Consider the following 21,178-nt stretch of genomic DNA (forward strand, 5'->3'; position numbering starts at 1 on the left):
GCCATGCATCCTGGGCAGAAGCCAAATACTTCTTGAAAGGCCCGAAGACTGACACGTCCAGTGGCTGAAGTTTGTGGGTGCAGTGTGGTGGGAATGAAAGCATTACCACTTCGTTGTTCTTTGCATATTCTACGGTCTCAATTGATAAATGTGATGAATGATTGTCCAGTAAAAATAAAACAGGAGACTGTTTAGTAGGGCTTGTATTTTTAACGAAATGCTTCCTAAAATTATAAAATTCTAACCACCAACCACTTGCATTTCCTGCACCGATGCATTCTGGAGGACCGTTTGAAATAAAATAGGGTTTAAATTTTTTTCTGGGAAAGACAAACATGGGTGGTATTGTATTCCCTATTGCTGATACGGCAATAATTAGGGTTACATTAGTTCCACGCGCTCCTGAAGTAACAGCACCTATGTTTCTTTTTCCCTTCGCTGCTACTATTTTTGAAGGATTTGTTACTGTAGACACGCCCGTTTCGTCTGTGTTCCAAATTCTTGATGGCGAAAATTTATATTTGTCCATAACATTATGCTTCCATAACATATTAACATTAACATTATGTTTATTGAAAGAGGTTGCTCTACCTAAGCTTGTCGGTTCTGGTTTTCTTATTGAGAGCTGAGGGTTTCTCTTTAAATAAGCCGTCAACCAGTCCTTTTCTGCCATTTTATTTATCTTCCAAGGTTCAGGAACGTTTAAGTTATATTTTGTTGCACATTCGAAGACTAGGCGTCTAACATCAATTGGCGATAGACCATAAAAAATGGATGCCAATTTGAGCAAGTAATCTTTAAGAATTTCTTCTTGCTCTAAAGAAAAAACTTGACGAGATGCATCATATCCCATTGTTACTTCGTCTGGTCCATCTCTACTCTTTAATTTTTTTATATATCGGCCCAGTGTCGTTCGATCAATTTCAAATTCAGTTGCTGCGGTTCTAATACTTTTTCCCTCATTTTCAACTGCTTTTGCTGCATTAAATAGCTGCTCTTTTGTCGCCTCTCCACGTGCGGTCGTCCTCTTGTAAGTACACATCTGAAAATAAAACAGGAATATAGCAAAAATATTATTTTATACATAAAATAAAACAAATACATGAAAGGGGGTTAGTTGAGCCATGTCTCAACTTGCCCTGTTAATTTTGGCTCAACTAACCCCACACACGTTTTTGGAACAATTCAACACATAATAAAAAATGTATTTAGAACTGTTATTTTTTAACTAAATATTATTAAAATAACACGGTTATGAACAAATATTGTACTTACTTTGAAGTCCACAACTTTAAAATAACGAAGTAGGACCAAAAACACATTCAATATCGATTTTTTACTTTCGCGTGCAAAAATAGAAAATTGACGATACCTCCGCTTTAACTGCTGGCGATCAACTAAATTCATGAGATAAACAAATACGGCCGGTCTACGTAGCTTCGTGTTCACTCGGATTCCTTAAAAAGTGTTAGGTTTTTGTCATATGGTGCGTGGATCAACTAGTCCCGCCCTACCCTACCTAGGTAATGAAAAAGACAAGGTTTGCATACTATTACTAAAAATACTATACTAACATAATATTTTAAAGATTTTTATTAACATTTATTTATACCTAAACCACATAAAATTAACAGATTTTTGTGACGAAACAAAAAAACGAAACAAACAAATTTAACATAAAAGTTGCCTAACATATAATTTGGCATACTGGCTAAGATCATTAAGAAGTCTAAAGATCACTAAAGACTCACATAATTCTCAAAAAATATAAAAGACATGACTGAAAACAAGCATTTCCAAAAATATCCGTTGTGTGCTCCACGATCCACCTTATTAGGCGACATTCCACTCTGGGTATCCGGACCGCCTAAACATTTCACTATATGATGCGGAACCGCACTCGGGTCATTGTTTGTAGGCATCGACATTTATGCAAATCAACTAATTAGAATAAAGACGGGTGCTGAATCCTACAGTGGAAAATCTACATGTATTCCGGTACCTCTCAGAGGTGGTAGTAGAAAGCCGACGGACATATTCCGAGAGCCATATGTGCAAATATTGGCGTACATATTTTTTTGCCTATTTATTAATTTTGGCGTGTGTTGCATCTCGAGTTTTTTTCACAAATTAGATAGCTCTTTGAAAGTGTTTTAAGAGAAACTTTGTTTGCTTTCTGGTATGGTTTAAGGATTGCAATGATATATTGGCAAAATATATATCATATAAACATACAGGGTGTTCCGTTGATCATGTTACAAACTTCTAGGTCAGATAGAAAACGTCAAAAGAAAAACAAAAGTTTATATAAACATGGGTCCGGAAAAGCTTCCTTAGGGAGCTAGAGCTCTTTGAAAATAACCTTTAAAAACTAGTTTTTTTTTAATAGCTCCGGAACTACTTTAGCTACCGCAACCAATTTTGGGAGGTAAATTATTGCTAGTACGTTTATTCTTTTGAACCTACTAAATAAAAAAATTATTTACCAGGGGCTTCAGAATCAGGGGGGTATTTGGTAAATTTAGGCCCATTTCTTTAAGACTTTAATTTCTGCCCGTTTGGGCATTAGATTATGATATGCTTTTTACATAAAAGACGCTCTTAGTAAAAGTCGGTAAATGATAAATATCACCGTTTTTGTGAAAATTGACGAAAAGCAAGTTATGAGATACAAAAATGAATTACTTATTATTATTAATAAACAATTAAAAAAAAATCTGGCGTAAATAAAAAATAAATGTTTAAAAAAAGTTAAGGTAGCCACTTTATTAAATTGGTACTCAAATTAATTAACTGTCACTTTAATTACCTCGAGGCATAAAATGTTTAAATGATTTTAAGTGTAATAAAAAACCAACAAATTAACAATTTTAGAAACGTAAACAAATTTTATTAAAGATTGGTATTACAAAAATAAACTTAAAATATTAATTGCTCAAAATTCCGGCCGCCACGATCGATACATTTATTGTATCTACGCACCATATTAAGGTTGACGTGGTTAAAAATATCAGGCGTGGTTTGGATTACTTCAGCAGCTTCGAAAATTCTGGCCACCAGGTCTTCTTCTGACTCGACTGGAGTTTCATATACTAGACTTTTCATATGCCCCCAAAGAAAAAAAATCTAAGGGTGTCAAATCTGGTGAGCGTGCTGGCCAGGTGACAGGGCCTTCGTGGCCAATCCCAAAATTTTCATTTATAAACTCGCGGACAATAAGTGAAAAATGAGCTGGCGCTCCATCGTGTTGTAGACATAAGTTCTGTCGTATATTTAGGGGCAGATTATCTAATAGTTCTGGCAGTACATTTCGTAAAAAATTTAAATAAATATTTCCCGTTAAACGAGGAGGCAACATAATTGGACCAATTAAGCGTTCTCCAACAATGCCGGCCCACATATTGACCGAAAACTTATGTTGATAGCTCCTAAAATGAATACCATAAGGGTTTTCCTCACTCCACACACGATTATTCTTAGAATTAAAAATGCCTTCTTTTGTAAATAAAGCCTCGTCAGTAAAAGGACATATTTTGGAAATTGAGGTTTTTCTGTACACCGGTCAAGAAACCACTGGCAAAAATTCACGCGGGGCATAAAATCATTGGGTCCTAATGATTGCACCTTTTGCAGGTGGTAGGGCCGAAGAAGCTGTTCATTAACAACGTTCCATACCCTAACATGATTTACATGCATCGCATCAGCTACTGCTCGAGTACTTACTGATGGGTTATCTTCAAATCGCTGAAGCATTTCTTCAAAATCCGGGATTCGGATGTTCCATTGCGCGCCATTATCTTGGCGTTTTATTTTAAAGGAGCCAGTCTCCCTGAGCCGGTGATTGGCCCTTTCAAAAAGTGTGTGAGCTGGGATTCGCCTTTCGGGAAACCGCTCTTCATATAGTCGAGAAGCAGCTCTACCATTACATCGAACTTCGCCATAAATTAAACGCATATCGGCGTATTCAGCAAAAGTGTAATCTTCCATTACTTAACCGTAATAAAAAGGGAATTTATATCATGTAAAAAATACTGACAGTGGCAATGAATTAGCATTATTATTATTATTAAAATAATTATTTCAGGTGCTATATCTTAGTTTGGTTTTAGTCAGTTTCCACAAAAACGGTGATATTTACCGACTTTTACTAAGAGCACCTTTTTTATGTAAAAAGCATAGGAACATCATAATCTAATGCCCAAACGGGCAGAAATTAAAGTCTTAAAGAAATGGGCCTAAATTTACCAAATACCCCCCTGATTCTGAAGCCCCTGGTAAATATTTTTTTTATTTAGTAGGTTCAAAAGAATAAACGTACTAACAATAATTTACCTCCCAAAATTGGTTGCGGTAGCTAAAGTAGTTCCGGAGCTATTAAAAAAAAACTAGTTTTTAAAGGTTATTTTCAAAAAGCTCTAGCTCCCTGAGGAAGCTTTTCCGGACCCATGTTTATATGAACTTTTGTTTTTCTTTTGACGTTTTCTATCTGCCCTAGAAGTTTGTAACATGATCAGCGGAACACCCTGTATAATGCAACTGCAACAAATTACCGTCCACTTACGATTCTCAATACAATCTCAAGTTTTTGAATTGGCGTTATTTAATAGACTGTATGATGAAGTCAAGTTCAACATATTTGAGCACTAACTTGGATTTTTTACCTAAGAAGTTTACATTGACCAATCCTATAGAGTTTTGTCAGTTTGTTTACAGTGCCCTAAATGAAAAGAAATAAGTAAATATATGTTATTTATACTGCTAAGGAGAAGGCATTTGATAGGCAATATTACAAACTCTCTTTACGAAAACAACATCACTTAATTTACTTAATTCAGTCACAAATATATCAAATAGGCAACAGTTTGTAGTAGTCAGGGTACCAAGTCTTGAATTTCCCAAGGCTGCAATTTGGGACCTTTGTTATTTTTGATCGCCATTAAAACCTGGGAACTGCAAGGGGTAACTCTGGAACTTTAATTTTTGCTGACGATTGGCACCTATATATGGAGATTGGATCTGTGGGGGTCTGCTCAGGTCTGAAGAAAAAGTTTGATAATGTTGTAGACTCATGTAGTAAAAAATGCATTCTTCTTCAATAACAGAAAATGTTCCACTATATATATAACCATTAATAGTAATATCATATATGAATGCAAATGAAAGGGATTTGGGTGTTATGCAATCTTTTACGAATCAAATTGTTAATTTTTTATTAAATGTATTTGTGATGCTGTAGATTTTGTGTTTTTACCTTTTATAAAAGTGTATGACCAGCATCTTTGGGATAATGGATGAATTTTTCGAGTTAAATTGTTAATGGCGAATGAGGCACACAGAACAATGGGCTTCATTTGGTAATGAACCAAAGTTGGAATAAGATTATTCTGTCCCCTCAATACGAGGTTTGGATTGAAACGATTGAGCATATGCAGAGTAAATTTAATAAATATTTGTTTTTTAAAAAGTTTGGATATTATCCATAGCAGGGCAATAGTATGACAATAGTATGACAACTATTTTCTTTGACGAAAATTTAATAGATTATCTTTGAAAAATCGGCTCATTAGAACTTGCTTTGTATGCAATTATTTTAATATTTTTGCGTGTGATTTGGATTATAGTAAATTTATAAAAATTATTGACGATAAAGTTTATGATAAATAGAATTACTACAAAGGAAATGCATCTTATGTGGAAAGGAACATTCAGATTATTATGTTAACCTATTGGGATGATTTTGGTCCAATATAAATAAAACATGGCTGCTGTTAACGTACAGTCAGACTGATCCCAGGAAATATGTTCACACCAGATGATAGATTTGGAAATACATAAAATGTATGCCGCAGCTTTCTACTTTATTAAGTTTTCATTTGAATGTTTCACACCCATTGTGATAATTATGTGGATTAGTTAACTAGAACTATAATTTATAATTTAAAAAAAAATAGATTTTTATTTTCTTACAAAATACATTATTATATTAGGTGAAGAAACTCTCTGAAGAAAAACTGAGAAGCACTGATAGCGAACCACTTAAATCAGGTTTACACACCGAACTAGGATTAAGTGCCGGTTCGTCCCTGAATGTTAACAGTCCTGTCGGCCGGAATGCCTTGGGAATCACCGCCGATAGTATTCAACAAATTCCGCCTTTTACGCCCAGAAAGAAGTCAAACGAATGGGCTGCCACTGACACTATGGTACTTAAAATCCAAAAAAAACTACTTTTGTATTATTCTTTTTGTAATATATTTTTATTTAGGGTGACAGTAGCCATCATTTGACCATCGGGCCAAGCGGCGGAGTCGAGTGGGCCAAACGGCTCAAAGAAGATAACGACATTCACCGCAGCACCGATTGTATCACTCCTAAGGTAAATGATATTTCATTTAAGAGGAAAAACCGGATGCTTTTTAATTTCCGTTGTATATTAGTAGTTCTCGCTAGGTTTTTTTGTCATTTAAAAAATATATCATTTTCGTGCAGGTACTGACTAGAATTAAGGATTCACCAAGCAAGGTAGACATTTTTAGAGTATGTGTGGTGGCGCGAGGCCTTTAACTTGGATAAATGTTAAGGTTATTACAATACGATCATGGTTCATTTCAGATTGATACATTCATTCAAGAGGTTTCGCATCTCCACGTATTTATAATTTTTGACATTTTATATTACCGCATTTATACATTCCAACATTTACAAAACTTATATTAAATTAGGCTGTATCATTTTATTATTAGCAGACTTTTTTTTTACTCAAAGAAATATTTCTTGTACCGATCCATATTGTTAAATAACTAAAAATGAAATGATATATTCGGTAAAAACTAATTATCTACTTAGGGAATGTTTTCATATTCATCATGACTGGAGAGGGAGGAATCATCAACTGTTGACAGATGCCGACAAGGAGAGGGACGTGCTTAATGACGGAATATGGGAATCTCCCCATATACAAAAAAATATACTGGGTGTTGCGTCGCCAAGCGGAACATAGGAAATCCCATGTAAATTTTAAGGGGGTCAATTATTGGCTTCCCTGTACATTTTACAGAAAAAATATAAGATAACTTTTTGAAGAGACCAATCTGGCAAACCCTCGTGCAAAGTTTAAAAAAAATTTAATAAGTGAATCTTGGAATTATTCAATTAAATGTAATTGCAAAATTACCAAATTTTCGGTTCAGGTAAAACCAGACACCAGTCACAAGCAAACAATTTCTTATAAGGCTTTGTCAAATCTGACGTACAGCCGAATACAAGAAATGTTTTTTTTTTCGTTTTATCAATCTCACAACCATACATTCAAAGTAATACACGTTAACATTACTTTTTTATATAAACTTTTATTTAATATAACGATGAAGTTAAACCAATAACAATTATTATTATCGATTATTAAAAAAATAATTTTATCATACTTAGAATTGAATTAAACCAATAGCAGTATCTGAAATATTTTCAATTTATTTTCCCATCAAGCCTATCTGGGCCATTTCAACCATTAAACCTATTGTTAGTAAATTCGAGTCCAAAGGCATTCCGATAAATAATTGTAAATGTTTAACTCAGAAGATCGAAAATAGATCCGAAAAAAGAGAGAACAGAACTCCTAATATTTTACTAAGTGCGGAAAAAATAAAATAAAATAAAATACAATAACTTTTTTTAAAAATAATAGAGAATTACATAAAAACATCAGTTAATCAAATGTTCAAACAACCCCCCATTAACAGCTAAACAATATCCTAACCGATCATAAAATTCAATTCTAACGTTACTAAGTTGATATTGGGAAATTTTATTACATTCTAACGAAATAGCGTTTTGTAACTGGTTTAGATTCTCAAATTTTACACTTTTATAAATGACACTTTTTAAATGACCCCACAAAAAGAAGTCATTCGGTGAAAGATCAGGTGACCTGGCTGGCCAAAGTATCCGGTACCGTGGACCAATAATATTGCCGTTAAAAGCATTTTCCAAGCACTCTAACCATACGTTCATTATGGGTCGGGCAACAATCCGTTTGGTACCAGATCATTTGATTTTCCTGAACAACTTCTTCCAAGGCGGGTTTAATTTGATTTTGAAATAAGTCCAAATAGGTTTCAGCTGTTGGGTTACAGTCTATTAAAAAGGATCCAATGATATGGTATTCGATAATTCCCACGAATACATTTGTTTTTTGGGGATATTGTGTCCGAGTATGAACAAAGCGATGTTCATTTTCTTGGCTCCAATACCGGCAATTCTGAACATTTGGTTCATTGTTGAGGGTAAATGTACATTCATCGGTAAAACAAATATTTCTTAAAAAAACCTATAATTATTTGCTCTTTCCATAATTTCAAAACAAAATGCCATTCTTCGCTCTTCATCTCCTTCCTGCAGCTCTTGATATTTTTCGAATTTATACGAATAATATTTGTGTTTTTTTAAAGTGCGCAATACCGTTGTATGATGTTTATTTACCTTGTGCCCAAGAACCCTCATACTAACCATCTTGTTTTCCTCCACACTCGGTAAAATATTAAGATCTCTGTTCTCTCTTTCTTCGGCTATATTTTCGATATCCTGAGTTGAACATTTACAATTATTTATTACGATAACTTATTGACATGACATTGACAAACATTACTTATTGACAAACATTATTGAAATGGACGGAATGGACTTGGTGGGGAAATAAACTGAAAACATTTCAGATACCGCTCTAAAACTGTTTCCCGCATAATGCCACTTAATTATGGCTATTTTTTTCGTCGACCGAATAATTCATACTTGTTTTCAAATATCGACTGTCACTGATTTATTGATACTTTTTCTCACGTCAGTGACAATATTCATTTTACTGGTGCTCGTTTGGTTTTACTTTAACCGAAAATTTGCTAATTTTGCAATTAGATTTAATTGAATAATTCAAGATTCGCTTATTAAAATGTTTTAAACTTTGCACAAGGGTTTGCCAGATTGGTCTCTTCAAAAAGGTATCTTACATTTTTTCTATAAAATGTACAGGGAAGCCAATAATTGACCCCCTTAAAATTTACATGGGTTTTCCTATGTTCCGCTCGGCGACGCACCACCCGCACCAGGTATATGGTTCTTTGAGTAGAAGAATAAAAATTAAAATGGCTTTACTGCATTAGAAAATGCTTTTGTCTATATTGATTTAGCTCTTTGTATTTTTCGATTTGTCGGTTTAGTTTTTAAGTATGTGAGTAGAATATTAATCTAGTATACCAAATATTAAAATTCAGTGTAACCTCGTCATTTTCTAAATATTCATCTTAGTCTCTCAATGTGATAACTATTTTAATAAATAACATTTGAAGGTTAATTGGCTAATAAAATCTTTCGCTATAAATTGGTTATGGCACAAAACATAAAAATAGCCATGGATTATAGTTGCAGCCAACGATAATTTGTTTTTTATGATCTGAGTGGAAACGTTCAGGCGTATCAGAATTTGTTTGCGCCGTATATTTAAATGTTATCAATATTTGCAAATACCAATATTTTTCATAGAACACAATCTAAATTATCTACAAAATATACTTTAAAAAATGAGACCCTAAACTGCTCACTGCACTAATATGTAGATTATGATAGTTTTCTAAAATAGGTTTCAATAATATAGGTGTTCCGACCAAATCTAACAGGTATTCGTAAGCGTGCAGGCCGGATTTAAAATCTTTGATTTCGATTTACTTTTATTACTTTGGTTTCAAGATTTTTCTTGTGATGTGGCTTCAGTTACTGTAGGGTGTAGAACACATAAAGTGGTACTTCTCAATATTCATAGAAAGGAAACTTGTGCATGCACATGCACACGAGCACTGAACTCAAGACCGTTCCCTATGTCAAACCGCAGCGATCGTACAAATAAGATTTGAATAGTTTATAAGAAAGAGTTCTTATTCATATTTTCTTAACCATTACCATTTCCTGTATTTGAATCAGTAGAGGATTTTTAGGATTTTTTATTTCACTACTAGAAAAAGGTTCCAAAAACAGGCATTTATTTATACTTTCTTGCTCTTTTAAATACTTTACATTTTACAATTTTGCCTTGATCTAGTCAGATGTCTTTTGCTTAAGTCAGCGCTTCACAGACTTTAAATAGAGCTGGCGATCTTTTAATACTACTTCTCAAGCTATCTAAGAGATAGGCATGGAATGGAATTTTCTTTCTCATTTTCTAATTTCTATAAACTCTCTTCACGCAAATATCTCGTTTACAATTGAGGAAGAAAAAGATGGAAAGTTTTTCCTTTATGAGCTTGTTTCAAGAAATACCAGCAAACTTGAATTTGAGATCTATCGCAAACCCACCTCTACAGACATTCATCCAGTACTCCTCACACTATCCACATTTTTACAAATTTTCATCTTTTGGTTTTTTTTTATTGCCCTTTCTTTTCTCTTTGTAAAGAAGCTTAGTTTGCTGAACTAAACATAATTAGACACCTTGCTTTTAATAATGGTTTTTTGCTTGATGAAATTAATCGCCTTTATTATAAATTCTATAATAAATACAAACTCACCTACAAATTATCTAAATAATGAAGATAGCTACTTTTATGATAATATTTTGGTAATATTTATTTTCAATTGTTATTTTTTTGTGACCCAAAAATCTTTTATGCTTCTTCCTAAGTGAGTTGGATAAGAGGTCAAATAAAACTCAGGTTTTAGATTTTAATACTCCAAAAGTTTCGGCTTATATTAGGGCATCCTCAGGGTACTACAATGAATATAATTGCTAATAATAACGTGATTATTTTAATTATAAAATAATTGCTGTTTTTTTTCTTGAAATATATAAAATAAAATTTAATACAGATCACAAGAGACATTATTAACACATTTGCACTATATTAACGGATATAACTAACATACTTATTAAAAAGAATAAAAAAAATAAAAATTAAAAAAGAAAATAAAAAGGGGGAGGCGGGTCAAAATTTAAAACAAATTCATTATGAAAATTAAGAAAATTTAAAAAAATTAAATTTTATGTTCTGTAATATTTGTTTTTATTTTATAACAGAGGCAGAGGAATAGGATGTTTTTGAAATAATCATAAAATCATTAGTTTTTGGTTTAGGAAAAATTTATTAGTAGACCAACATACACAAAGACATACATTTGATAATACTCGGATGGATTTTCCTGATATTGTTGTGGAAAACAATATTAGGCATATGGTGACCGTTTCCATCGATGGATTTTTTTACGGCCTTCGCGGAAACTAGCCTTGACTTTTTGCAACAAATCTCTATTGATTTTACTAATTTCCTGGCGGATTGCATCTTTCAATTCATCTAATGTACGAGAATTATTTTCATAGACGCGGGACTTGAGGCACTCCCATAAAAAGAAATCACACATGAACATGTCCAGGGACCGAGGAGGCCATACAACGTCACCGAATCTTGAAATTAAATGGTTGACAAACAAAAAATTAAGAACAGCCATGGATGCTTTGGCGGTGTGTGCCGTGGCTCCCATCTTGCTGAAAACACAAACGGTCACGGTCAATACGTCTTCTTTCTAACTCGGGGATAAAGAAGGTGTTTACCATATTAACGTAACGTTCAGACGTTATTGAAACGGTAACCCCATTTTCTTCAAAAAAATAGGGTCCTATCAAGCGAAATTTTCCTACGGCACACCAAACTGTTACCTTCGGACTATGCAACGGTTTTTCGTGTAATTGTCTCGAATTTTCAGGCGGGCCCAATACCAGCAATTTTGTTGTTGATCGCTCCATTAAGGTGAAAATGAGCGATCACGATCACTCATTACGATCCACATGTTCTCATGCTCCTCATAAAGTGCCAGCATTTCCTGAGCAAAGTTCAACCGTTGGGGATAATCTCTAACATTTAGTTCTTGTTCGATGGCAATCTTGTACGAGTGAAAATGTAAGTCGTTATACAAAATGCATCTTACAGTGAGGTCGCTGATTCTTAGTTGCCGTGCATGGCGTCGAGCGGATCGACGTAGACTTTTCAGTATTGCCTGTCTCACCCTTTCAACTTTCTGCCGTGTACGGGCAGGTGGTTTCTTTATCATGATGGAGGCTCCTATTCGAAGGTTGTTCACCCATCGTAAGATTGTGTTCCCGGGGGAGCAGTCATTTGGATTAATACCGAATCTACGTCGGAACTCACGCTAAACCGAAACCACTGACTCGCCACTCTTCACAAAATAATCGTATGCGAAAACGCGTTGATCTAACGTCCACCGGTCTATAGTAGCAATTGAAATTGAAATGCTTTGGCCTTTGAGACCAGGCACCAAATGTGCACTTGTCTCAAAGTAATCTGAAAGTAATCTGACGCGCACCCCTCCCTTCTGTAATGGCCAATTACTACCTGTCCTAAAAAGTTCGCTCTTTGTGCCGCACCCTGTATATATATAACACACAGGTTTAGTGGACAGGTATCGGGATTTTGATATGATTGAAACTAAATCGGCGTTTCCGAATTATTGCTTGAGCTTTTCACACGGGTTTTCTTTGACCCAGGTGACTAATATTTTAAATAAATGCTCGATTGACCATTAATTACTATGACACATAACATAAATCGATTAAATTTAGCACAGAATCTGCAACAAAAATAGAAAAATGTAATTTAAAGCAGTTCAACTTTGATCTTAATGATTTTCATTTAGGACAAAAAAATTTTCTTTCCTTATTAATTACTTTAAAGCTGAAATTGAAACACTCTTGCATCAGGAATAAAACTGCACGAAACTTTTAAAGAATGTTTTTTTTTTTTATATTCCAGGACGCTTCCAGTTCGGACTCCGAGTTGCACCGTACGAGCCCCCTTTGGCCTCCCCGACCCCGCTCGCCCGACCAATCGGATCGACCTCGAATCCGACCGCCAATCATCCCAGTCGATCCGTCGCTAAGCGACAGCGCACGCAGCATTTCCAGTCAAGAGGCGGACGATGCCGCTAAAGGTACCAATACGTTAATTTTTGTCACATATATGTCAACACGAAATGGTTTGTTGTTTCCTCACAATCCTTCCTTTAATAGCTACTACTTTCGGGGTCTACCAGTCACATCCCATTATCACCACCACAAAAGTTTGTAATAACATTTTGACGGTTTTAGCAAAATAATGGTTACTTAAAATTCTAAAAAGGCAGATCGGAAAACAGTTTTACCATTACCCAAAGAGTGTCACACCAAAGGTTTCAAACAAAAGACTACTAAAAAGTGCAGTTTAAAAATTCTAAAGTTTTCAGTACTTACGTACATAAGTTCCTGAACAAACTCAATCGAAACTGAACTTAAAATACATATAATTAAAACTATTCATTAATATTCTTAATAAAAACAATGCCAATATCTAAAACTGGTTTTTATATGGCTGAAGTTAATATAACACTTATCTATGGCCACTTTCATGTTATTAAGTTGACTCCAAATTCCAAAGAGGGCCTTCTGCAGTAAAAAAATTTCATTCAATCACTTTTAGGCAAAATATAGATAATAGTTTATCACCAATATCAGTCACATTACAATCATTTATCAGATTTAAAGAACATGTAGCTCATGTGAAATATGAAAGGGGTAAAAAGTCAAGTTTGGCTGAACATGTTTTAAATACTGGTCACTTTGTAGGAATAGACAACTTAAAATTACTTATAGCAGTTAATAACAATAGAAAATTAGATGCATAAGAAGGTTTAGCAATATTCAAAAATCAAAACAATTCTTAACAGGGATAAAAGTCCAATCCCTTATAGTCAATTAGTCAAAATAAGATAAATTAACTCATATGTTTTAATCCGATTCTCAACCGGTTCTGAAGTTTTTTTGTAAGATTTTTTATTTTAAAAGCAGCACAAAGAAATACTAGTAAAAAAACAAAATTCCAGTAATTAAAAATGTTTTCGAAAATACCCCCACCAACTTCAAGGCAAGCTGCAGCTAACAAATATGCAGTGCTCGTGTAGCACGTTTAATTGCTTGGAGATTGTTTTTAATAATATTTGAAGCATTCAAAATTTGATTGTGGAGTCCAATCCTTCTACGGTTTCTACGGGTGTTTCGTACACTAGAGCTTTCATCCACCCCCAGAGGCAATAATCCAGTGGATTTAAGTCTGGTGACTTCGGTGGCCAAACTTGAGATCCTCCTCTGCCAATCCAACAATCAGGAAAACGATTGTCTAAGAAATTACGCACTCGGCGACTAAAATGAGGCCATCGTGTAGAATATACATGTGTATTAAATGGTCTTCCAAAAAGCATAAATATCCTTCTCCAGTAAGACGCTCATCTAATACAAAAGGACCAAGCAGCTGGTAGTTTAGCATTCCACACCACACGTTAACACAGAATCGATGTTGAAAGTTTCGTTCAAACATGGCATGAGGATTATCTGATCACCGATGTTCATTGTGTCGGTTATTAATTTCATTGCGGGTAAAATGAGCTTCATCGCTAAATAAAATGAATTTATGTAGGCCTCGATTTTATTGGATGCATTTGCAAAATTGAACCCTATAGCGATAATCACACTCTTGAAGATGTTGAACCGGTTGAATATGGAAAGGCTCAAAACCGTTATTCCTAAGTGTCTTCCAAACGTCCACATGTGATGTTAATCGATGTTCTTTTGCAATCCGCCTCGTACTAACACCCGAGTTCTCTTCAGCCATATCGAAAACATTTTCTTCATTTTACACATATAATCCCGCCTCTCGTTCAGAATTAATTCTTACACTTGGAAACATTCCTGTTTCCTGAGCATTTGCAAAAACTGTCTGAACAACTTTTCGATTTGGAAAACGACGTCGGTATTCATCAACAGCACGTAATGCGCTACCATTACAGAAACCATACACGAATATCATGTCAGCGTACTCCCTATGGGTGATGTGTGAGGCACTACGTAATGGAAACTTTGCTCTGCATGATTGTCAAAACTACCGCGTGTCAATTAAAATAGATATTAACAAATAATGATGAAATACCTGCAACGTGAGTTAGAAATACGGAGAACGTAATTATTCCAAAAATTTACTAAAAAAACTTTAGAGCCGATTTTTTCAGAAACGGTTAAGAATCGGAAAGAAAGAAACGGATTAAAACTTATGGGTTAATTTATCTTATGGGTTATTTGACCTTCTGAATATGTTATATTCCAAAATAATTCCCTTTCCTCCCGAAACAGCCTGTTTGTGGCCATTTGTAAGTAATTTTAGTTTAGTTTTAATCTTCTCCCGAAGATGCTAACATCGTTAGCGAAACACGTGACGAGAGTAAAATAAAGAGTTTTGGTTAGTGGTAAAACTTGTAATTTAAGTGTCACGCCAATATCCTGCCAATAGTTGCCTCAGTGTCACACATTATTTTAAATGTCGAACAATTTTCCATCTTACTTAGCCAAAAAAATTGTATATAAACAGCTAATAATATCATCGAGTCCAAATATTTTTATGTGGATGAAATTAGTGTTGGGATACTAAAGGAAAATAATTTATATTTCCATCAAGATGGAGTTCCTCCGCACTACACTTTGATAATTTAACAGTTTAGGGATATTTAAAAAGCCAAGTTTATAAAACCTCTGAAAATATTAATGATTTAAAGGATCGAATTACTCGCAAATGTGGAGATATTATCGGACAAACACTTGCCAATGTTCGTGGGCGTTTTAAAAGGCGACTTTATTATTGTCTCGCGAATAAAGATCACAGTAATGAGCACTTAATAAAATAAGTTCTGTGAACTGATTAAATTGTTATAATGTCAAAGTGTTCATTGTCATAGCTGGTTCCGAATTAGAGAAGTATCACAGAAAGTGTACCGCAGGGCTCTGTTCTTGGTCCGCTACTATTTTTAATTTATGTAAATGACTTACGATCTACAGTAAAGCATGGAGAATGCACATCTTTTGCTGATGAAACTACTGGGCGTCGGCGTATTAAAGAGATTGTGTGACAGCAGCTTATTATCATTTAATAATGCAAAACCCAATTTTACATTTAATGAATCCTCTAGGAATGGAATTTATATTCGCCTCTAGGCGAATAATATTAGCGTGATGCACCATCTTGTTGAAAATATATATTGTTTAAATTTTCCAAAGTAACGTTTCTGAAATCTCGGGAATTACTTCTTGTAGGCTGTTTCACGCCAAGAAATTCACTCACCCTCTCTCTCAATATACATCTATTTAACAATTTTTTCATATCGGTGTTCGTAATAATTAGTATTTATAAAACTTAAAATAATTTTAGCCGCAGAAGAGTTGGCGGCCAAGAAGACGCGAGTAAAACAGAGTCTGATGAAACGAGCGCGATCCGTAGCCATTTTCTCCCTTAAATTGAAGGAGCGGAGGGCGAGGGAGGCGCAGGAAAAGGCGGCGGGGAAGGCGCCAGTAACACCTTCTACACCGTTGCCGCCCCCACAGTGCGGAGGCGGCGAACTCTCTTGTATCCCGATCGAAAAGGTTAGAATCTATATTTTTTAAAAAGCTTACTCCGAAACTCAGATCATTTTGTATTTAGTGCTTTAGGCTCTTGTGACTTCGTTATTTCCGCCTTTGTAAAATATTCGTTTATTTTAGCTGATTCAGCTGGAAGATATCAGAAAGAACGTGCAGTCTCAACCAAAGTAGTTCTGTGTGTTTTAGCGCCATCTAGTGCTTGCTAAAGTACAAATAAAAAACCGAAACCATCCATCTTCATTTTTCTTTTATAACTGGCTTTTATACTGTAACTGTAATCTCTATTAGTGCTATTTCCTCATTATGTCACTAACCGTACCATATTATTGTTGAGTATAATAATAGCGTTATAATAATAATGTTGATAGTTGCGTAAGGTTGTTTTAAATTATTTTTTTATATAAAAGCGCTTTTTAAAAGGTAACAATTGTACAAAATTAGGTCGAATTTAGTAGTCTCATGTGGGGTGAGGACTGGAAATTTTCGTTGTCACATTTATGATTTAGTTGGGACTAAACGCGGTCAATTAAACTGTATTTACCATCGAAAGTCGCTCTAGTAAATATAGGCCTTTGTTGTTAAAATTGTGGCTACTGTGAAAATATAATAATAATAATAATGTCGCATAAATAAGTGTTACGCTTGTTGATATGTTGTATTTATAAATAAATAAAAATATTCGAAAATTGTTGTTTGAACTTTATCATCGGTCTAGCAGCTAAAGTCTCCCATTTTAATCAAATTTTTGGGGTATCCCATAGTTCGTGGAAAGTAATGAAATAGCGTAGGCTCTTGAATTACGCGCACCAAAAGTTTACTAGTCAGTGCTCACTATCTTTTTGAAGTAAAACTTCTTTACACATGCTTGAGTTGGGGAGTAAGCTGGCGAATGCGTTACGACAAGTGTGAGCGGGCGCGGCGAACGGTAGTTGAGAAGGAGATATGAGTTTAGTGGAGATAGAAAGAGAGAGAGTTATGGCTCTTATATTACTGTAGGAGCAAGAGAGAGCCAAGCGCGCGCACATTTTCTTTCTTTCTTTCTCTCATAGGCAGTGCATGAAATATATAGAAGATATTTTTGGAAATAAAGTAAGACTTTTTTCCTAAAATGCACCCTCTCACAGCTACAGCCCGCGCAAATTGCGTGAAGATAATCAATTATTTGAAACACTGACAACAGTTATGCGTCAAATCTTTTGAAAATTTGCAAGTTCCCATTTTGTTGGGTCCTTTTGACATTTTCTGTACTAAAATTGGTGTAAACCCAATGGCTACTAACTAGATGGTGGTGCTACATTTAAAATTTTTTATTGGAAATATAAGACAGGGGTTATCAGAAGGATAAACCCCCCTAAAATTAAATTTACACCATTTTTGGGACGGAAAATTAAAAGAGCACGCCAAAAACAGGGGACGAGTTCTGAGGAGACACATTTTAGTACACACATTTATAAGAAAAAAAGAGGTCAACTTGCCTTATCCTAACTTTAATAGTAACTGAAATACAGGGTGTTAAAGTATTATTTGATTTATCGTTTTTTTTTCTCATAGATCCTAAACGAAATGACATACTGACATGAAATTTAGAACAGACGAGTCTTTTAGAAAGAAAAATAAAATTTCGTATACAGTTTTCAGTAGAGGGCGGTCGTTGCGTTAGTTTTTACTTCTTCAAATCCCCTAACTTTTTTGCAGCGTATATTGGTTTTAAAAGTAACAAGGTAATTTCCTTTTTTAATATTACATAAAAAATTTGTACCTTATTAAAGTTGCTAGGAGCAACCATTTTCATAATATGTGAATGACTTACATTTACTAAATTTTTAGCAATGCAATCCTAAATAAAATTAATACCTAAGATTATTGATAATTATGTAAAATTAGAATAGTTACTAAATAGAAAAAGATATTAGGACTTTTTTGTTAATTCTTATATCATAACCAAAGTAAATTTTATTATTTATTTTTTTATATTTTATTTTCAAACAAATATACCAAAAACAATAATAAACAAAGAAATATACAAATAACGCTTGCACTTCAATGCATTTTAAAATACGTTTATGTAAAATTAAAAAAAGCTGAAAAAGGTTAGAAGTTCTAAAAAAGTAAAACACAACGAGCGCCTTCTACCGAAAACTGTATACAAAATTTTATTTTTCTTTATAAAAGACTCGTAGTTTTAAATTTCATGTCAGTATGTCAATTGGTTGGACCAATAAGAAAAAAACGATAAATCAAATAATACTTTGACACCCTGTATTTCAGTTACTATTAAAGTTAGGATAAGACAAGGTGACCTCAATCAAATTATTTTGACGTATGGAATCTTTTGTTGTTCTATGTCCCATTACTTTCAGGACACCCTGTATAGTAGTAAAAAATCAAAAAGAAAACAAACAATTATATTAAAAATGCAAGTATAAAAAAAAATAAACTACTATAAATTTAATTAAAGCTTCTCATTAATGTATTTCTTGGCACTGTTGATACTTTCTTCCAGCAAGCGATGCCATTCTTGCACGTGCACCTTTTTCCCTTTCATGTTCGACACCAAAACCCCATTTTGCACTTTTTGCGACGTCGTTTTACTTTCAAAGACGGAAGCAACGGCCTCTCGCAGCCACTTTTCCGCATCGAAATCTTCAGTTTGGAACTCCTGGTATAAATTTAAAAAATTAATTTCTTAATATTATTCCTGAATAAAATCTGAACATAACACACACAACCTCTGAACTTAACATAACAATCTTGGTGTCTTGAACTGCCCCTTTATAACTCCTTATGTAACTATAATGAATTCATGTCTAATAAAATCCTATTTTTCTAAATTCTGAAAAAATGCAAATGCTTTTGCCCGAATTAAATAATCCCATCGACTATAATCATTCGTCCCCAATATCTATTTTGCCTAACCTTCCAAATAAAAAATCTGGGTTTAATGCTGATACAGTTGCAATACTTCTCTACATGATGTTGTCAATGCAAGATAACCTTGATTTAGTACTTATTTTATTAAATGAAAAGTAGTGGCTTGCAAAAGCAGTTGCTTACAATTTTACGTTATACTAATTTAGATGAGTCTGCCATACCGACGACGAGGGCAGGCCTCAATTTTAGACCCTTTATTACATTTTTACGGTTCTGCCTATTTTATATTTATGTAGATGATACTTAAAATCCCATTCCATCAACCAACTGTATCGAATGATCATTTGTTTAAATTAAATCCCACCAAACAGCAAAGCAGACACAAACTTACTTATAGGCATCAAAGTTATATATTCACTTAAAAAACTTGTCAAAAACCAGAACTCATCAACAAAATCATAATCAGATGATTATGATAATCATCACGTTTGGCGGCAGTACTTCACTGTACTTACAGTGTATTTTAAAAATTTCATTTAATTTTACTATTTGTCTTGCCCTAACCCGTTGCGTCTACTACCTAAAAATATAAGAAATCTGTAAATTGAAATTTAAAAAATATGCTAATAACTTAGTGTTAATACGTAATACTATTTTGTTATTATTATTCATTAATGAAGTTTAACGTCTGCAGTGTTAAATAGAAAGAAAGTGTAGCAAGTTTAGGCCGTCCAATAAAACTAATTTTGTTCCAGGTGAAATGCTGACGTTCATCACTTCATGTAGTCAACCTTTATTTAGGCCATCCTAATATATAAACAAATTAATAAGTCATTATAGGCAGTCTTATTTTTATAACGTTATCCCGAATATGTATAACAAAAGGACCGCGATAAAATCTACATACCTATTTCTGTTTAGAAAACCAATTATGCCCAATAGCGAAACAAGAAAACATTCTGAAGCCGCTTATTATATATATGGCAACAAATTCAAAACAAAAAGACTACGACAAATCATGGAACGAAAGGAATTCGTAAGTAAACACAGACGTGCCTGCTATTGAAATCTAACTTTGATTATTGCAGACTAGTGAACTGTGGCACGAGAAAGACAGATAGTTACTAACCCTTCTCAGAAGCAGTAGGTCTGTTCACTTCGTACAAATTATATCAATATTATAAATTAGCATAGTATCAAAATATTATATTTTGTTATACTGTTCTAACTCCCTAGTAAATTGAAGACGTGGGTGGTAATTATTAAGGAAAGTTGAAAGGTGCTGGACGTTTTCTTGGCGTTATTATTAGATGAGTAACAAATATTATTATTAAGATAAGAACGAATACAAAAATCATCTGATTCAGATTGTTCATTTCCGAATTACTTATAGCGAAACCAAAATACGCTTGGCAGGCGCACCATCAAACGATATCGAGTAGGCGCTACTACTGTCCCTCGGTCTCATTTTTTAATTTTGTTTAGTAGACCCGTGGCATTCGCAAAATTCGTATGGGTTGCCACAAGATATTGAAGAAATATTAAGCAACAGTAGATAAGTTTAAAACATTGTCCATGCAGGTTTTACATACATGATAGTAAAATCGACAGGAGCGAGTTTTCTTTACATATTTTATGCTGCGCAATGCATTATGAAAATTAAAGCCTTTTTCTAATAAAAAACTTCAAACTCTATCAAATAATAGACATAGCTACATAAAAATATGTATAAATAATATTTAAATAAAATGCTCAAATAAACCACCTTCTTTAACTCAACAGTATGATAGCCTATTGTAAAAACTGTTTTATATTCTA

The 21,178-nt window shown here is 33.9% G+C and overlaps 2 protein-coding genes across 9 annotated transcripts in view; one reads left to right on the plus strand and one right to left on the minus strand.

Annotated features, from left to right (window-relative positions):
- The window catches only part of LOC126750253 (anoctamin-8), a 56,762-nt gene extending 39,587 nt beyond the window's left edge, over positions 1–17,175 (plus strand). For 3 of the 5 annotated variants that reach the window (XM_050459808.1, XM_050459809.1, XM_050459811.1), the window contains 6 exons: positions 5,988–6,203; positions 6,266–6,376; positions 6,490–6,522; positions 12,807–12,984; positions 16,281–16,492; positions 16,610–17,175. In XM_050459808.1, coding sequence (XP_050315765.1) covers positions 5,988–6,203; positions 6,266–6,376; positions 6,490–6,522; positions 12,807–12,984; positions 16,281–16,492; positions 16,610–16,660 — 801 coding nt within the window. In that variant the 3' untranslated portion in view covers positions 16,661–17,175. The remainder of the gene's footprint in view (positions 1–5,987; positions 6,204–6,265; positions 6,377–6,489; positions 6,523–12,806; positions 12,985–16,280; positions 16,493–16,609) is intronic. The other 2 variants (XM_050459810.1, XM_050459812.1) reach the window with 1 other exon arrangement.
- Positions 17,176–18,880: 1,705 nt separating this feature from the next.
- LOC126750252 (alanine--tRNA ligase, mitochondrial) overlaps positions 18,881–21,178 on the minus strand; it is a 30,867-nt gene continuing 28,569 nt past the window's right edge. For all 4 annotated transcript variants that reach the window (XM_050459805.1, XM_050459804.1, XM_050459806.1 and 1 more), the window contains one exon: positions 18,881–19,148. In XM_050459805.1, coding sequence (XP_050315762.1) covers positions 19,031–19,148 — 118 coding nt within the window. In that variant the 3' untranslated portion in view covers positions 18,881–19,030. The remainder of the gene's footprint in view (positions 19,149–21,178) is intronic.

This window comes from Anthonomus grandis, chromosome 2 (assembly GCF_022605725.1).
Source record: "Anthonomus grandis grandis chromosome 2, icAntGran1.3, whole genome shotgun sequence".
NCBI classification, from domain to species: Eukaryota; Metazoa; Arthropoda; class Insecta; order Coleoptera; family Curculionidae; genus Anthonomus; species Anthonomus grandis.